Below are 20,021 nucleotides of genomic sequence, written 5' to 3'. Positions count from 1 at the left end.
GTAATCCTTTAATCCTCACTGTTACTAGTCATATTTTTTCATTCTATCCCACTGCACAAAAAGCCAAAGAAAAGTCTTTACCAGGGAGAAAAGCATCAAAGCCCATATCCTCTATGGCTTTCCTTAACTCCTCTGGGTTTGTCAGCAGAGGGTCATATTCAAATGTCCCACTGTGGTTGGCCAGTGACACCTGCGCAGACTTCACTCCTTCTCGCTGAGACAGCATGGCTTCGATGGACTGCACGCAAGAGCCACAGGTCATCCCCTCAATGTGGATCACACACACTGGCATGAGGGGCTTGCTGTTAGGGGTAGCGGCCTGGGGCAGGGATGTGGATGCAGGGGAGCCATCACAGTCAGTTTGCACCTTAAAGTTTCCTGGTGGGAGGGACTCGATGGCACTTCTGAGCTGATTCACAGAGATGAGTCCAGGGTTATAGTGAATTAAAGCACTCTCCTTTTCCAAACACACCTCCACGGTCAGCACCCCTGGAAATTTGGCTATGTTGCTCTGGATGTTGATGACACAAGAATTGCAGTGCATCCCGCGGACACCGAACAGGACCGTTGCGCTCTCTGCTTTGGATTCGAAGGGTGCATGGTCCGAGGAAGGAGTGCTGACAAGACGCTCCACTTCACTGAGCGACAGCTTAAGTGGACGGGGCTTGCTCCTGACAAAGGCTTTGAAACCAGCCAAGCCTATCTGGTTCACGATTTCATCTACTGTGATGAGGTGGGGTTGATAAAGCACAGCTGCTTCCTGAGAATCCAAGGAAACTAAGAAGAAAAACAAAAATGACTTGTTTTTTGCTTCTTAGCAACCACAGCAGTCAATGGAACAGTTTTGCACAAAATATTTCTATGAACTACTGAACTGAATGTTTTTGCTTCAGGCTACACTTTTAACAAAACTAGGATGTAGTTCTCATTATTTTTTAACTGTCTAAAGAAACGACTGATTTTGTAATGATTCCTCAGCTTACCTTCAATCCCCATATCCAAATTTAATAATGATGATATAAATAATTTTAACATGATATGCTGAAAATATGTAAAGCACGGCAAGCAAAACTGTTTCTTGAGAAAATTGCATGACAATCATAATAAAAAATAATCACATGCTCTTTAAGAATAAACAGTATAAAAATCTTATGGAAAACTAGTAGGAATCTTATATTCAATCTGTTGTTTAGTACTTAATGCAAAAAGAACTGGTTGCTTGCCTAACTATTTTTAGTACCGCATTTCGTATATCAAAGGAAAATGAGTCGCATTTCAGGACAAAGAAGCTGAAGTTGAATTAGTGTTTGGAGCTGACACTTCAAATTGAAAATTTTCTCAACAATGATAAGTGCAATGACATACTGTACAACAATAACAAACCAAATTCGACAATTTTTTAGTTTTTAAATTTTCTGAAGTGTCCTCAAACAAAAAGCATAACATATACTATAATGTCTATTTTAAAACATTTATAATCACTAAAGTGTTTAATTGTAAATTAAGAATGAAAAAAAATCACCTTTAATTTTCTTTATCCCATTGAGTTTTCCAATCTTCCCTTCAATGGTGGTTGTGCATGACACACAAACCATGCCATCAATCCGCAGTTTCACCATAACATCGCAAGCCTGGCTTTTCATGGGCTCTTCCAGAGGCTCAGGTGTTCTGTCCAAAGTCAGTTTCTGAATTACCTCATCAATCTGACCTGAATTTACAAGCGCCGGGATTAATGTCACAGAGAATCCCTTCTGCCCTGGAGTTTCCCGGGCTTCAAGAACACCTTTTAACTGCGACAGTTTCTCTTGGGCCTGCTTTAGAGCCTCAGGTGGCAACCCTGGAAGGGAGAGAAACTTGGTTTCCGTGGAGATGGCCGTGGCCTTTTCTGAGATGCTGCCCTCAAACCCCATGTCATCTATGGTCTCTCTCAGAGAATCTGGACTCAGCAGGCCGGGGTCAAATATCACAGTGGCCTCCTTGAGCTCCAAAGACACCTGTAAAACAACAGCTACTGAAAAATGGCCTGTTGAAATTGTAATTCAACATTTCAAATGGCTTTTAAGGTTTCTGAACTTTTGTTTATGTATCTACATTTGAATATTTTAACTTCACAATGTAAGGGATTTATTTTTTTTACATCTTTTCATGCTTTCACATTTTTCCTAACAACCTGTAGAGAGAACAGAATGATGACATGGGCTTCACAACGTAGCTATTAAGATTACCGAAAATGAAATGTTAAAAAAACTGTAGCTTCGACAAATAATAAATTTGTTTATTTTTTTATTTATTTATTATAACATTAAATACTTATTTAATTTTAAAATGTTTTTGTCCCTGAAATATGTTTTCAACTATCCTAGCATTTAAAAACTCCATGAACTAAATTCTGTAAATTCTTAATGAATCTGAGGAATGAAATTGAGAACAGGAGACCTGTGTTGCAAACAACTCAACCGTGTTGCAAAAGCTGATACTTTCAGAAAATGACTGGATGAGATTTTTGGATCAATTAGTTACTAACAACAAAACTGGCTTGATGGGCTGAATGTTCTCCTCTCAACTGTTACTAGAATAATCACACTGACTGCAGTGATCATGTTTTCAAAGTTCATATATTGTCCTGTGAAATCCCTTTAAAAGTTTAAATGCGTTTTTGGCTGCTTTCATTTTCCAGTGAAAAAACACTAAAAATAATTAGAACACAAGGCAAGTTTCTTTTCCTTTCACATCACAGTTGCTGAATGTTTTGTCTCATCAGTCTCTTAATCAAAGTTTACAGCTGACACCAATCTCCTTTCATTCAAGCAGCTACCCAAATGATATTTTGATGTGGTTGTACAATTATTTTTGCCTACTGTTGAGTGACATTTCCTAACAATATTCTTTCTGACAGAACAGAGGTGTGAACAGAAGATGGCACTATAGTCAAGCTAACGTTTCAACTTTCATCAAAGCCTATCTGTTGGATCTTGTGACTTAGCAGCACATTATCACCTGATCCCACAGCTAAGAATGGTGTCAAAGGGGAAAGAAAAGTGTGAGAAATGCAAAAAGCAAAAAGGGAACTGTAGAACATGGTGGGCAATATTTTAAGAGAGAAAGATTAAAGAGATCTGGAGTGCTGACGAAACGATTTGCATTGATATTTGCTGCACATGATACTTCCACTATTTTATCATGAACAGAACTGCTTTGTGATTTGAATTTACATAAACTGCCAGTGTGAAACTTAAAAAAAAAATTCTGTCCTCTTTAAAGGCTGAGGTTTTCTGTTTCTTCTACTGATGTCCTTAGGATGTCAATGCAGTGATATTTTACAGACTTTAAGAACATAATGTTTCAACTTACAAATCTTTAGTAAAACAACCCTCGGGTTTGTTATGCTGGTTTCAGATTGTAGTCCTGTGATTTGATTTTGCCCCCATTCTCCATCTTGTGAATTAATATCTAAATAAATATTTTCTGTACTGTATCATCAAGACAACAGATAGCAAAGGACACACAGTACTCTTTGCAAGTCTTTGCAAAAAGAGTCTAGAACAATGACTCTTATAAAAGCTTATATCGAACAGTTTTTGCTTTAAGAAAAAAAATGATAGTGGGAGGAGTAACGTTGCTATAAGTAGGTTGTCCCGATAATTATCTAGAATTTTGAACAAGAAATCAAGGATGATACCAGAAACCTAGAAAAATAAGCTTTAGACTTTGTTCAATTTTTAACCATCTTTGTTGCAAATTCTATATAGTTGTCAATGTGCAATAAATCTTCTTAAGGATAAATGTAGGAGTCTGTCCACACACGCCAGCAAAAGTATTATTATTATTACAATAACAGCCACCAATTTAAAACTAAATTTGCTAATGTTAATATTGAATCCTGAAAAGTGTTCCCCAGAAAATGTATGAACTAGTTAATTAAATTATTAAAAAATACTACAACATTAGAACAAAGTAGTAATCAATGTTTCTACATTATAGCATCCTCAATACTTTAAATAAGTATAACAAATCAAGTGTTGTTGTTTCTACTTGACAGTAAGCTGCTAATCAACTAAGACAGCACTTTGCGTACACCACACTAAAGCCATGTTTTTAATTATCTAGCACAAGCTTAGATTTTCAATATGGGAAACTTTTTTTCTCTTGTACATTCCACCTCTTAACATGACCGTAACCCTTCCAGAAGGTGTAGTGTTGACCCACTGTAATTTTCAGAAGAAGGCAACAGATTGGAAACTCTGAAAGAGTATAAGGATACTTATGGGATGTCAGGTCTTTTTTTTTTAATAAACATCCCAAAGCAAAACACTCCTGGTGTTATTGATGTAGGTTTCTGGTTCGCTTCTGTACAGATTATCATCAAAAAGTAACAAAACATGTTTTAAAATACACTAGTTCCATAAAAAACAGTACTTCTGGAAAACAAGCTCTTTCTCAGAGAAGAACCATGTCAGTCTTCAGATATTCCCCAGACTTACAGCAAAAATGTATGCTTGTTTTAGTTTGTAGAAATTTAGACAAAAAACACTACAACACACCCTAAAAAAGACTTGGTCTTAAGGCAGCATCTCACCATGAACTTCAATACCCCAGAAAGAACAACTAACAATGTCTTGTTCTGAAACATTGCCTTTATTCTTTTGTGTACACGTGTTTGAATGACTTCCTTTTGCTTTTTGTTGTTTTACTATTGTCTGGGTAATCAGGTTTACTCATGAAAATGGATGAGTTTCCCCCCTCAGGCTCCGCGAGAAAACAGGTCTCTAAGGCCTCTCTAGGAAACAAATCACATGTAATAAATCTCTCTTGACTATTAGCCACCAATCAGCCTTTTGGTTTCAAGTCTGCAAAGGGGAGTCTTCCATTTAGTACAGATTATTGCATTATCTCCTCTTTCATAAACTCCTGCAGGCAAGTGAAAAGCAATATGCATATCCACTACAAATTCGGAGAGTGCCTTGCAGGTCTGCAAGTGAATTCTATCTAATCTCTTTGCAAAAGCTAAAAAGGAACATCAAAACTCGACAATATCTCTGTGACCATTAAAGTCAATTATACACCAAAATTACCCTCTACAAAAACAGCAAAGCTTACAATCAGACTTAAACATACACACAGGTTTTCAGCTTATTTAAACATTAAGGCTTTCTACAGATTTTAAGATTATTAAGGATGAGATAGGAGATAACAGTCTTTTACAATAAATTCATCAATCAGGTATGTACAGTATTGTGTTTCTGATATTTGTAGTAATAGGCATATCAAAGTTAAGACAAATAATTGAAATTAGAGTAATAGCCAATCTGCTAAGAAACATTTACAGAGCCCTCCAGATCTATTCATACCTCCAATGAAATAAGAATGAATAGCAGAGCAAATCACAAATTGGATTATGTATCTCACTTATTAAATTCTAATGTTATACTGTAATCATAACAGCCTTACATATAGCAAAGTTACATTTGTCAGAAACAATTGAATTCCACAAAATAGGGTCACATTTATTCACACTCTATGTACTTCTTTAAATTATAAGAAAAACAAATCTATAGTTACAGTATATTATACTCTTTGGGAGTTGAAGGGTAGGTCTCCAAATCTATACTGGGGCTATACTGGTTTCCTGTATTCTGGGGTATAAAAGAACATAATACATAGAAATCATTCAGTAGTTACAGCGCTATAATGGTTAATGCCAGGCAGATTTCAAAAACTGCAGCGTTTACAAGAATTCTACATGGAGGAACTTCTTAAATTTCTCCTCTGAAGTGGAGCGCCTCATAATACACTAGAGGAGGAATGACCTTAGCGCTTCCTGGTCTTGAGTTGTTTATGATAAATTGCATTGCAGGGAACAAAGACATTAAAAATTCTAAAAATGTTTTACATTAATCTTAATAAAATGATAACAATAAAATGTTATCCTGTTGATCTATAAAATGTTCACAGATTATCTAATATGTAAATATTTATTTGATTTGTTCTTTATTGTTCCTATAAATAAATTTGGAGGGCATGATGGACTAGAATATAATTCAAAATGTTTTGTAGCATTTTTACTATTATAATTTGCAGTTGTAAAATGAATACTAAAGTAATAACTTCACAAATAAGAAATTGAATAAAAATACTAGTAATATGTAAAAAAAAATCAACCCAAACATCAAGTAGGGCAACTGGTAGGCTCAACAAGTTAAGGCCCCTAGATGAAAATCAGACTGAGCTTTGTGGTCCAGATCATGGGTTCAAGCCTGGGTTGTGTTAATAGCCATCTCTGATTAGGATTCACCAAGAGGTGAGTGGTGGCAAACAATTAGCTCAACACAGACAGGGACAGGATTCGGATTAGTCATTCCCAAGAAACAAAGACCCTTGTGACTTTCCAGTAGCCTGGAGGTGATGTCTGTGAGTCATCACCCAAATGGTTCAATGGCAGGGGTCAGAGGTAAAGGATTCATCAGTGATCCACCACAATGGCAACTACAGACTGGTTCTATCAGAATCAAAAATATGTTAAAACTTTAGCAACTTGTGATCTGTAACTTGTCTAAAATGATCATGCAAGAGAGGAAGAAATCATAATTAAAAAACAAACTTAAGTGTATTTTCAGATTACGTTTGAAAGAGGCTTTCTTAAAAGGAAATTATCCGATAAGTTCTTGCTCCTGTAGAAGTTTGTCAAATCCAGCACTGTCATTGTTTATGAATTAATTGTCATATTAATTGTCAAATGTCATTAATTGTTCAAAATTAATTTTACAACCGTTAAAAAAAATACTGACATAACTCACTTCAGGCAAAATGTTGTGCATTGTGATCTGAATCCAAAAACCCACAATGCTTACAATTTTAGTCCATAGCCTTGCTTGTGCAGCAACACAGTAGCAGTTACCTGTATATTGTGCACACCCTGCAGACTCCCAATCTTCTGTTCAATGCTCTGCACGCAGGAGTTGCATGTCATTCCCTCCACACCAACCCTGATGGAGTTCACAGCACCCGTCAATGACATCCTCACAGTTCTGCAGAAAAGGAAATTAGCATAATCACAAAGACAGAAAAGTATTTTTTTTTAAAAAACTATCACTGTGTATCATCAAGAATGTTTTTGCAATGCTATAAACACTGTGAAGGAAACATACCGCAATGTAAAAAAAACAACCTAAATTTGTCACTAGCACCCTGAAAGCCTCCCATAAAAAAACAATATCCACAATTGATAGCATGAATAAACTAATACAAAATCAGCATAACCCTACACCAAGTATGCAAAGGAGGGTAAAACAGTATTTTTTATGGTACTAGAATCACTTTTGTGATGTCTACTGGAACTCTCTAAGTACTTTGCCTCAAGTTTAGTTACTCCTCAAACAATTTACATAACAAAAACAATCCTAGTCAGTAAATTTTTACATAGTACAATCAAATGTTTACTTAATATAGAAATAGCTGCACTAAAAAGAATACCGATTCTAAAAGAGCTTTTGTTTAACAGCATTATTCATGAGGCAAACAGACAATCTCTCTGACCCTTACTGAAGGTTTGTACAGAGAGGTAAAATTCCTATGAGAATCTTCTTGTACCACACAGAAGTTAAGCCTTCCAGTTCTTCAGCCCAAGCACTACAATCCATGTCAGTATGAATTATTTCAAAATTATGTCCAATAATGCAGTTATGTAAACCAGGCTAGGTGCAGGAAATCATGTTCTGTTTAATCCTTGCCAATGTATCATTCTATTGCCTATAGAGCAAGCAGCTCTATCAAAACAAAGGACATTTTGTATTCTATTCTCCTATGCAATGTAATGACAAAGTTACTGTATTTCTACTAAAAGTAAATTCAGTTCCTTCACTGATTTAAAAAGACCTGCAGATGCAGAAATGGACTGATCACTCAATATCTTTAAGTGATCACTCAAGGTTATGGGGAAGGAAAACAAAAATAATTAAAGGAAATTTTCCAAAAAGGCACACCCCTACAAAAATCTCACAACTTCCAGCGTAACTGGAACAGAAAAAGGGCAATTCCCTCATCTTAAAAAGATGAAAATTATGCAATTGATTACTCTTCCAACTAACAAAATAAACCAATAACCACTGCATTTCTTTAAGAGAGGCAAATCCTGTTTTCATGATCTACAATGGTATTGAATGCCTAAAGACCTGTACCATACATTAACCATACATTTGTTGCACAAATTCCTTTACTTGCACATAAATACCATCATTCTAATTCACCACAGCTATGCTTAATGCCAACTTACTGTATGTACAGTAAGCACTGCTGGGACATAGCTTTCTATTTTTCTATAGTAACTTATCACTCTGATTCAAATAATAATTAATCATGTAGTTCTGAAAACTGACTACAAGAACAAAAAATAACAGAATATCAATGTATTTTAAGAAAAACTAATAAAATCAGATTTCAGACATAGTTATCTACAGTAATTGATTTGAAGCTAAATGCTTTCTTAGGCTTAAAAATAATATACTGTCAGGCTAAACAATCATTCTCAATCATACAAAAAAACTGGATCAAAGATCCAAAAGATTTCCCTCTTAAACCAATTACTTTAGTTTGTGGATCACAATTCATGTCTGCTATATTCCACATGGTGGACTACGTGCTATAATTGAGTTTATTTTAATCAATTAAGAAATCACTGGTTAGTGAAAGATGTGCTCTAGGGTTCCTCACAGAACAATGGAGCACTGTTTAAAATTACTGGAAATCCTAAGAGGAATTCATATTCAAGGGAGACATTTTATCTACTACAGAACAATGAAAATGATTACAGTTCCCCTAAGTTTAGAAACGTTATTAGATGTTTCCCCTAAGTCCATATTAATTTCAACTTCATCATGAGAGCCTGACAGAATTAAGTACACTATGAAATCTGATAACCATAGAAACTAACTGTCTATTGTGGATAAGATTATGTGTCATGGTACCAGGCTTAGTTTTACATTACTGTATAGCAACTATGTTTTACTCGGCTGTGGAATCACTCTAGAATACTGCCCTGTTCCCAAGGTAATTTTTCCTATAGTTTACCTGTTCAGATAGACCTTTAATTCAGATACATTTCCTTTATCACGTGACCTTTAACTAATACTTACTGCTTCAGCTGTAACTAACAAATTAAAATTTGGAATGCAAGCAGATCTATTTATAGGTTAACTATCAGCAAGCCTGGCCAGCTATAGCGGAATAAGAAAGTGAAACTGTGGCATATGAGACAAGAGTTTGCCATATGGTTTTTCACTATATAAACTCTCCTTAAACATTTTCTTTCAAAGGTTCTGAAGACATATGACTGTGGCTTGTGTTAGACCTGTCTAGTAAACTCCCAAAACTAAACAATGGAAGGCATTTATTAATGAAAAAGAACTAATGCAGACAATTTTTCACTTAGCTACTCAGGTAGTCTGGTGTTACCATGGTACCCTGGTTTCTTCCAAGATGGATGACAGAGATCTTTGGATCAATTACACTGCTAGTCACTGTGATGAGGCAGTTGTGAAAGAAGCCTAGCGTCCAACAGCCTAAATGTCCTCCCCAAAAGCGTTAACCATAATATCAGTCTCCTTAAAAAAAAACCCTTGCAGAACTAGGAAACAGTTGACTTCCAAACAATAAACATAGGGGTCATAAAAAGCACCAGTAAAACCGGTCTTAGGAAGGAGAGTTAGTCTACACTTCGATTCATAAAGTGTGGTGGGTGAATTCTTTTTCACAGTGAAACAATTTTCTTTTTCCTCAACATGAGAAACAGACAGCAGTGACTTTTAAAAGAAATGGCATGAAGTTTAAATACTATTTTTTTCCTCAGGAGAATTAAACAGATCATACATCCAATAGGGTACCAGAATGGTCAGGCTTCATCCCTAAATCTAGGCCCTTCCTCCAAGTCCACACTTCTGTGACGTAGCGCAATTGCGGACTTACAGTGTGAGAGTATTAGAGGGCACATCATGATAAAAAGGGTAATGAGACACCCTTGCATGACAGCATTCCCTGGTTACATGGCTCGGGGTGAAACTGCTGTCGATTGCTGATGCACCTTTCCAGTGGCTAAGAGCATGTGGGCTGATAATTTAAAAAAACATTTATTTCATTCTCCATTCACACTTTGATGAAATTGAATGTCATCTTGTCTATCCCTACACATAAGTAGAGTGTTCATTCATGTTTAGCAGGATCAACTCAAAAAAGGTGAAGTAAACTAAGGAAACTAAGCAATATCGCTCACTCTTTATTCAAAGCTTTGTACTACTAAATACATTTCATCTCAGTACACAAATGACAGTAAGAGGAACATAACATGCTCATTTACTTTATTTAAAGCAAACGAAATGGGGTAAACTTGAGAATACCTCAAAGTTTTGTACTATTAAATACATGTACTATTAAATATTCCATATACAAAATACATTGCAGGTAAACGAATATTCATTAGTCGAAATGGAGTGACAAAATAAGAGCTTAATGCCAAAAACTTCATACCTAGAATACATAAAGTATGAATCTAAAATAGTTTAATGAAATTTTGTTTTTACATAAAATAAGTTTGAAAACTTTATTTTACCCTCCATAGCAATTCTCTCCCCTTTAATAGGCTAGAACATGAAACTTTAACATTCTGCAAAGAAGTGGGGGTAATTCCCTTCAGCAAAGTCTGTTCTGATGCGGACTTCAGAGAAGGGCACATCAAGGGCGTATTAGGAGTGCTCATAAGCACCCCTGTGAAACACAAATTTAGACATGAGACACCCTAAGCCTTTGCAGACTTGAGTGAGAATCCGCATACAAAGTGTGCCAGGTTATGATATTTTGGTTTCAATGTGAATTCAAAATATTGGACACCTCAAAAAACAAACTTGAACCATGCAAGGCCTTTGCTGGGATTCTGCAGAACAATTGTGAAAATGATTTCCAAAGATAATGTGGAGACTATAAAAAACTTTTTGGAAAAAAGCTGAATGGCTATCTTGGGATCCCCAGTATTGGGCAAACATTGTTCCCCATAATAAAAATTATGATTTAGACAATTACAAAGCTTCTAATTATAACCAATTTATTTTTGTCAAAGAGTCAAATTATGTGTATGAACCAAGAAATATCATGCTTTTTTAGTAATGGTTGGAGCTATTTCTCAACCATTACAACCAGATGATTTTATTAATTTAGATGATTTCAATGATTTTAAATTTCATTACTTTTTCATTTATTTCATGAATATAGCTCCAGTCTGAGAAATATTCTGCATGCTACACAATGCTTCTAGTGCATTCTCATTTACTTGGGCATAACCTATGCGTCAAAAAGACACAGGAAAAGGTGTTACAGCAATTCTATTGGCCCAAGGTATATGAAGAGGTTAAACGTTACTGACTTGTCAACTAACCTTCTCAAAACACAAACTATGAGCTCACCTAAAGCCGCTCTGATTACTGAAGTATCTTTTTGGCAGATTGCGATGTACATTGCAAGCCCACTTCTGAAAACCACATCAATACATTCTCGGGATTTTGGAAGATGCCTGCCACAATCAGCATTCTGGAAGCAGTCACTATTCAGTGAGCAGTCTGGAACACTATAATGCTGGCCAATGGACCTGTGTTTTCACCAGGGGAATTCCTAGTAAAATACTGAGAGAGCAACATACTACTTGTATGTCTCTTCTAATGAAGGAGGTATCTGATATCCCATGGATTGTCTTCCTCAAATCCTCAGTCTATCACGCCCAAACTGATGGTCTCATAGAAGGATTCAACCACATGCTTAAACAGATGTTATAGTAAATGGTACAAAATTAAACAAAAGACTAAGAACCTGCTTCTGTTTAGCATTTGTTAGGTACAGTAGGCCTCTATAGATTTCCCCCTCTTTGAAATATAATATGGGAGAATGCTCAGAAAGTATTCTTGACATCACCTAAAAAATATGGGAAGACCAAGACCTGACTGATAGGAATCTCCTTGATTACGTGAACTACTGCAAGAAACAAATAATCAAACCTCACCCATTTGGTAACACTTGAAGACAACTCAGCAAAGGCAAAATGCTATCATCTGCAGTCTCAGATTCTACAGTTTTATCCCAGTGACCGAGCGAAGCCTCTCCATTCAACTCCAAAGTGCAGCTGAAGTAAGTGAACAAACAAACCTTGTCAACTATAAAATCTACCAACCAGACAGGCATAAAAGAAGGGATAAAAATAAACAGTGAGTGGACAAAAAAAAGAAAGCACCAACATAAAGCCATGTAATAGGGTTTTGGGCCAGCACGTGCAGTTAATATGACTTCTATGTGCCAGGCATACAATCTACAGGCATCTAGAATTCTGCTGGAGAAATATGGCATCATTTATGCAGGAGAAAGCCAACTTCTGTTTGATTCATGGAGACAGTCTGGTCTCAAGTGTCATTTCTACACTTGGTTTAGATCTGGTGACTGAGAAGGGCAAGACATATGGATAAGATTAGTGTCGTTCTTATCAAACCATTAGGCAAACACATTAGCTCTGTGGATAGGGAAACTGTCATCCTGGAAGACATGGTAGGATGTCATTCTGGTAGGAATGAAATGCTGCAATATGGAGTGAACATGACCACACTGTACCATTAATGCCAAGCCTATGCCCATAACAGACAAGCTCCTGGAAAACATCAGAAGAAAGAAGAGTGAGAGAAGACTATCTCTCCAATCTGGATCTCACAAAAGGGTAAATGGTGAATGCCTCTCCAGCAAATACTAAGATTAAAACAGCTGTACCAGTAAGTCTTACCAGCTGTCTTTCATGGCAATCCAGCAACCTATCTGAGGATAATATGCTGGCTGCTGTGGACCCATTTGACATAGGCTAATGCATACAGGGTCTTGATGACATGGTGCTTCTCAGTAAAGACAGACCCTGTGTAACTGGGTACAGTCTGGCCCAACTGCAGACTAAGAAGGTCCAGGACATACAGGATTGAACCAAGTCCACGCCTCTCTAGGGCTTGTTGGGCATTATTGCCATTTTGGTACCCAATTTGATGGAATCTGAGGCAGAGTCCGCAGTAAAGGATTTGATCTTCTCTATTGATAACCTTTTCTAGTGGAGCCCAAATGTATTGAGTGCTAGTTTTTGCATACAAAAGAGGACTGAATGTAGTTTGTCACAGATGAGATAAGGCAAGAACATCTGGTTCTCTAACTCAGTAGGAATTCATTCCCCAGAGAATGTAAGTGGTGGAGATGGTATGCCTGGCAATTAAATGGGGAAAAATAGAAACCTTAAGATTCTACCTTCTGGTCCAAGAATAAATAAGAATTAACTCCAAGTGAAATAACCACACACCTCTAATGTGGAAGAAGTCAAGTGGGGAGAAAAGTGCTCCACAATGAAATAGAAAAAGATATAAATTGAACAATCATTTTTAATCCAGGTATTATTCGGGAATCTCCCATGGCAATGCCAATGCGATCTTTCCTATGTCCACTGCCTCTCAGAGGTGATCACTCCACCTTGTTGTTCGAGCTGGGGGGGAATATGCCACAAGGTGGCTGCAAAGGAGAGCTGCAATTCCTCCTGAAGTCACAAGAGGAACTCCAAGCCATTCGTTAATTTTCAGTTTTGTCCAATTCAGGGTCATGGGGCAAGCAGCAGGCTCATGGCACAAACAAGCAGGCACAAAAAGACACAATCACACCCATGCCAACTTTCCCAGAAGTCAATTAACCTAACATTATGATTCTGAACTGTGGGAGTAAACCAGAGGAAACCAGAACACCCAGAAGAACAGGCACAAGACAACGTCGGACACAAATAGACACAATCACACCCATGCTAATTTTCCCCAGAAGTCAATTAACCTACCGGTATGATTTTGAACTGTGGGAGGAAACTAGAACACCCAGAAAAAACACACACGAAAACTGGGTGAACATACAACCTGTATGTAGACAGCACCCCAGGTCTGAAATTAAACCCAGGGCCCCAGTGCTGCAAGGCAGCAATGCTAACCACTGCACTGTTGTGCCACTTGGGACTCAAAGATGTTTCTGAAATGTTCTCTTGGAATTCCAAGAAGTTGCCTGTCAATTTCAAGTCCTGAAGAATAAGAAACTAGGACCAGAGTAACAAGTAGCTCTTAGAAAGGACAGTCTGCCTTCAGACTTACAAGGAGCGGTGGGTGAATTATTTTTCTCAGTAAAAGAAGTAGCAACATCTTAAAGTGGCCCTGCAAATGTTTCCCTTTTCCTCAATAAGAGAAACAGAGGTAACTTAAAAGGCAGCACAATTCTCAAGGAAAGTTCATGGATTAGATATTCAATGAGGTACATGGACAGTTGAATTTCATTCCCTAAAATGAATCCAACCTGTTTCACCAGACGATTAAGGGCAATCACAAAACAAAACAAGTTAGATGGGCCAGGTGGCCTCTTTTTGTTTGTAACCTTTCTTATTATTTTATGCAGAATATACCAGTGGAAATATTACAACAGTAGATCATGCTCGTGTAATTATCCCATATAGGTAGTACAAATATTGTGTCAGTGTCAGAGAATGGCCAAAATAGGTGAGATCTTTTCACCTGTTCTCCAGTATGAAAGAAGGAGTTTCAACACAAAGAAGCCTTTATTTATGCACGGATTGTGTGTTTACACAAAATAAAGGTCCCTCTTTTGTCTTATCTCTTAGTTTCTTAATGTTTTTCTAACCTTTTTCCTCTTCGCTTTCTCAATCAGCCGACGTGGTGGGACTCTCCCACTCATGAATGACCAAAGGGCTTTATGTTGGTTTTCTTTTTTTATATCACATGACCATCCATCCTGGCTGTAGTGACAGAGGGCAAAAGAGAATCATGGGAGATGTCGTTCCTTCTGATCTCTCTCAGCTTTTCTGAGACATTTGTGAACTTCATGGCATTATAACATGCTTATTATTTGTCAAATTACTGGTCATTTTTCTATAACTACTCAACAGGTCGGACATCCACTAAGCTTCATAAGAAAAGCACTGTGCATGAGTCTATTCCCACTTGCTGCTTAATATACAAATTATGACTTTATGACATTTTGTAAAAGACATTGGTAGTGTGTAATGTTAGAGAATATGTAATTTAGATGGGAACTTAAGTACGAGATGTTTTCTATCATGTTACATTGTATAATAACTGGAAAACCTGTCAGAAATGCAAAGAATCTATCTACAAAATACATGTCATGCAGTTGATTGGTTATGAATTCAAAGGTTCAGTTGAACAACAATCTTAAGCCCTGTATGGGAAAATAAGATAACAGAAATAGTTCAAAATGATAAAAATAAGTAAGTTGCATTCGTATACTGCTTTTCATTCCAAAGGATCTGAAAGTATTTTAGATATTGGTGAGAACTTATCTGAAATGGCTTTTAATGTAAAGTATTGTGTTCACTGTAAGCCTTACAGGAAAGTATTGTAAAAGACCCTGAGATGATTCATGAAAGTAGCTATAAAAATAATTATGACATGCAACATCAACCTGGGTGATGTGTGGCAGCCATTAAATGCCAAAAGAGCTATTATACCATGGATTGCGCAAAGAAGAGAGAAACTGCTTCACCAATTAAATGAATTAATTGATAGGCCAGCCTGTGAAAGCACAGAGCAGCATTTAGCCAGGACACTGGTGTTAAAATCCCTATTCTTATGAACAGTGCCAAAGCTCTTCATGACCAAGTACACTTTGTCTTTGATATAAGACCAATCAAGATATGAATACTGTGTACATACTGTATGAACAGCGCAGCAAAATAACAAGAATATCACATGGCAGAACTGTACTGGGTAGGGTGAATAGCTCACTCAGTTTAATTTGGTTCTGTTTATGTTGGCTCTGTGATTTTATGATTTTGAGTGTTAATAGCCCTTAAAGAAGAAAGGAAAAGTGACAAAGACATATCAAGTCCTAAAAAAAGTGTGGTAACCATTTAAATGAAAGTGGAAATCACTTTCAGTTAAATTGTTTTGACTTAAGAATGGGTCCAGTTACGAACAGGGCTGTGGAACATTACTTGTCTGTAAACTGAGGATGAAGTGGACTCAGGACCTCGGTATGATGCCTTATCTGAAGGATGGTACTTCCTATGGCATTGCAAACCTGGTCATCATCCATTTTTTTCTTTTTCTTTATCCCCTTTACCCCTTTACCTATATAGGTACAGCAGGTACACCTGTACGCCTACCAGCAAACTGGGTTTCCTTAGAGGTCTGCTAACCGTGTACCTACCAGGCCCAAGATCATGCTACAAGAAAGGTCAGCAACACTGGTCCTGGATAGCTACAGAGTCTACTGGTTTTTAACTCAGCTGAGCTCTGAATGACTTAACTGGATTAATTGGTTACTTAATTAGGACGGTGAAGATGGTGATGTAGTGGCTTGATAATGATGCTATATTTTAGTAACTATTCATCAACCACTTGGAGTAATTATTCTTATTTAATACAATTACTCTTGACCAGCTGTAAAACATAAAAAAGAAAAAAAAACAATGTAATGGAATCCTTGAAAGGGAAATTTATAGCAAAACAAAGTACTTTTTGGAGACACTATAAGCAAAGAGAATATGTAACACCATGGAATGCTATTGGGCATTATCTAATTTTTTACTTCTACAAAGTGTTCCAGTCAGGCTTTTAAATCCTCCTTCTAGATACAGGCTAAGCAACAGACTATGTCCTCTGTAAACAAAATGCAAAAATAACCACATAAAACATCTATTATAATATCAAACAATGAAAAAGTTCAAGTATTGCAACAGGAAAATAATAATACTTCTTTTAGATGACTATTAAGAGTACATTCAAAAAGGCAGAAAGTAACACTAAAAGTAAACCCGGAGTCACAAGTCACATTTCTGATTACACAATCCAATAAAAACAAAAAGCAGACATTTCTTGCAGTCCCTAAATATCCTTTTTCCAGAAAATAAAGCTTACAAAATAAATCCTACTGTATTTCACAATGAAGACTGAGTTGCCAGCACTCAGACTTCTTCAATGTGAACTATCCTCTTTTGTGCTAAACCAAACAAGAAAAATATAAGGTCAACTCAGCAGACTTCTCAGAAGAAACAGTAAAAGATGAACCAGAGGGCATACATGGAAACTAAGTGGATAGGCATTTAAAATTGAGAATTTAAAGCATTTCTTTACCCAAAGGGTTGTAGGAGTATGGAACAAGCTACCTAGTCATGCTGTTGATGCCAATACCCTGGCTTCTTTAACAAATGGTTGGATGAGATCCTTGGGAAATTTGCTAACAATCAAAAATGGGCTAAATAATCTCCCCTCGTCTATAACCTTTATATATTCGAATAGGAAAGTTACAGTAACTCTTGCAATTTCACATAAATGCTAAGAGATAAGATTAAATCAAATTGCTTTTCTTTAAAGCAGACAACATGCAATGTTTAATATCCATTAGCCTCTTTAAACACCTATCATCACTGTGATGAAAATATTACAAAAATAAGAAAAATCTCATGTTATAGGAAAGGACACTTAAGATTATCTTCAAATACAGATTGTGTTTGTCTGGAAACAAAACTTTCAGTAGCTAAGAAGCAACTCCTTAGTGTAAAAAAGAAAATACCGTATAGCCTGCCAACGACTACTCATTCGTAACAGATCCGTCTGTCCCTGACAAGCTAATTAATATATTAAAATTCATAACATACATATACATTTTTACATAAAAACCCAAGTTAGCTGCCTAATTATTCAATTCAAAATATACCCACAAAACTGAAAAATATTTTAATTTGCCACGCATAAATATTCACATTATTTTATACTATGTACATTCAGATTTTAAACAACTGCACGCAGTATGACACAGTAGAAGGCTGACGTTATATTAGTATTTAGAAAAAATTCAAATACTTAAATAATTATCCTGGGCAACACCTAATAACTTAAAAAATGAAGCCAGTTGACGCACTCCACGCGCTAAGTAGGGTCATTTTCATTAAGGACGAGTTTTGATCTATTACACAGCAAAAAAAAAAATCTAAAGCAATTTAAAGAAAATATAATTAGTAAACTCTTGCAATAATATCTAACGGGTATAATACTGTATAATAATTGAATATGTAAATAATTACATGATTTTAACATCGTCTTCACGTATTCACAAAGTAAATGGCATTTAAAGAAACCAAAGAAATCTAAACAGAAAAACCTGGATAATTTATATTAATTTTACATTCACAATCAAACTGCATTTTACCTTGACACAAAACACTGTACAGTATCACACAACACCCCAGTCTTGCTAAACTGTCTTTCGTACACGCGACTCCAGATTTAATTAGTACATTAGGTGGCACATTTCAAATAGAAACTTACCCCAAAGTACGATTCCACCGACTCCAAGTGTTTCACCTCCAAAGTTATATTTCAACACAAATGCCTTTTGACTCTCCTTTCTATCGAAGCCATCTCTCGCACAGGCAGTTTCTAACATTTACCAGCAGAAAGTGAATAAAAAAGAACTTGTACTGCTTTTTCGTGACAGCGAGATAGTGCGCTAACCCGGTGATCCACTACCTGTCCCACAGGAGTGTGAGCATCTCACCGCCTGACAATCAACTCCAAGTCTCCGACGGTGTTTATTACACTGAATCTTTTGGGCTTATGCCACTTTGGCAATTATTTGGTGAAAGAAATAATCCATAAAACCATAACGCACCACAGCAATGCCCCCTTGCTTTCCGCAATTGCATTTCCACCAATCGTCTCACTGAAGATTTTCATTTTTAACGTCATTTCCGATATGTGACAGGAAACGCCCAGAAGAGGAGGGAAGTGAATTGGTATTGGTGGATGTTTCTCGTCGATTTATGCAGCATTTTAATTCACGGCAATTAAAGCAATGTTTAACCAATTTTGTCTTCAAATGAATTGCATATCTCATTTACTGTATGATGGGCATGTGCCCACAGAAAATAAGGGAAAATTCTTCACAAAATAGATGTATTTCTCCTTTTAGAGAACCTCAACAGGCTGCATTGCCTACAACTTTTTATACTCTGAATACCAAATGCAGAAAAATAGTTTAAGAACATTCTTTCCCAAAATCATTGTAAGAGTGAATGAATTAAGTTATGCAAAAATATGGCAAGAATAATTACTCTGTATTGTATTAAAACAGAGTGATATGATGATGCAGTGGTAAACATTGTTGCTTCACACCGCTGGGGCCCCAAGTTCAGTTCTGGTCCTGGGGTGCTAACCGCATAGAGTGTGTATGTCCTCCCACAGTACAAAGGCATGCTGGTAGGTTGGGAAATTTGTGAGTATGTGTGTTTATGTCTGTTTGTCCTACAATTAACGAGAATCCAGTCCAGGGTTTATCCTGCATTGTGCCTGTTTCTTGCCTGGATAGGCTCTGGCTTCCCAGTGACCATGTATTGGATAACGCGGTTAGAAAACGGATTTACGGATTTACGTGTGGCCCATAAACCTGCTATATAATGACTCTGCAGGACCAGGCTGGCCACTTTTGTTTAAGACTACTTAAGCTTCCTCATGTCAGTGCTCCCATCTAGTGGTAAATATATATATATATCAGGTGGGTAGCTGCATCAGCATGCGCAGTCTGCTATTTAATCTTTGCTGTCTGCCCTGTCTTTCTCACACCGGAAGAAGGCTTCACAGCCAAAACGTTGCGTTTTCTCTCTTCTGTTTTCAGCATGGAATAAACCTATCACTTGTTCCTTTGCAAAAAAACATATATCTTTGCTATTCACCTATATACATTTTGTATTGACTGCAGTTATTTTATGTTTTCGGCGATTCCATTTTGCAGCACAGAAAAGCACATCAAAGTTTTACCCATATTTGTTCCGATTTGGGATTTTAGTCTACCAGAGAGAAGGACATGACAGAAAATCAGTACATAAACACAGGACTTTGAGAACCTGCCATATTTTACGTTATGATTTCAGCTTGGTTCTGTAGGGAACAAAATTATTGAAGTTA

General features: G+C 36.7%; 1 protein-coding gene across 2 annotated transcripts in view; it reads right to left on the bottom strand.

The window, feature by feature from the left end:
- The window catches only part of LOC148653679 (copper-transporting ATPase 1-like), a 48,535-nt gene extending 29,741 nt beyond the window's left edge, over positions 1 to 18,794 (bottom strand). The window contains exons 1-5 of one of the 2 annotated variants that reach the window (XM_088648944.1): positions 18,387 to 18,794; positions 14,719 to 14,833; positions 6,896 to 7,025; positions 1,523 to 1,994; positions 82 to 777 (exon numbers count right to left, since the gene is read on the bottom strand). In XM_088648944.1, the coding sequence (XP_088505070.1) occupies positions 82 to 777; positions 1,523 to 1,994; positions 6,896 to 7,015 (1,288 nt within the window). In that variant the 5' untranslated portion in view covers positions 7,016 to 7,025; positions 14,719 to 14,833; positions 18,387 to 18,794. The remainder of the gene's footprint in view (positions 1 to 81; positions 778 to 1,522; positions 1,995 to 6,895; positions 7,026 to 14,718; positions 14,834 to 18,386) is intronic. The other variant, XM_088648943.1, reaches the window with a different exon arrangement.
- Positions 18,795 to 20,021: the final 1,227 nt, after the last annotated feature.

The sequence above is a fragment of the Lepisosteus platostomus genome, chromosome 10, assembly GCF_059453375.1.
Source record: "Lepisosteus platostomus isolate fLepPlt1 chromosome 10, fLepPlt1.hap1, whole genome shotgun sequence".
Classification (NCBI taxonomy): domain Eukaryota; kingdom Metazoa; phylum Chordata; class Actinopteri; order Semionotiformes; family Lepisosteidae; genus Lepisosteus; species Lepisosteus platostomus.
The sequence above is the reverse complement of the archived record's forward strand: the minus strand, read 5'-3'. Positions and strand labels throughout refer to the sequence as shown.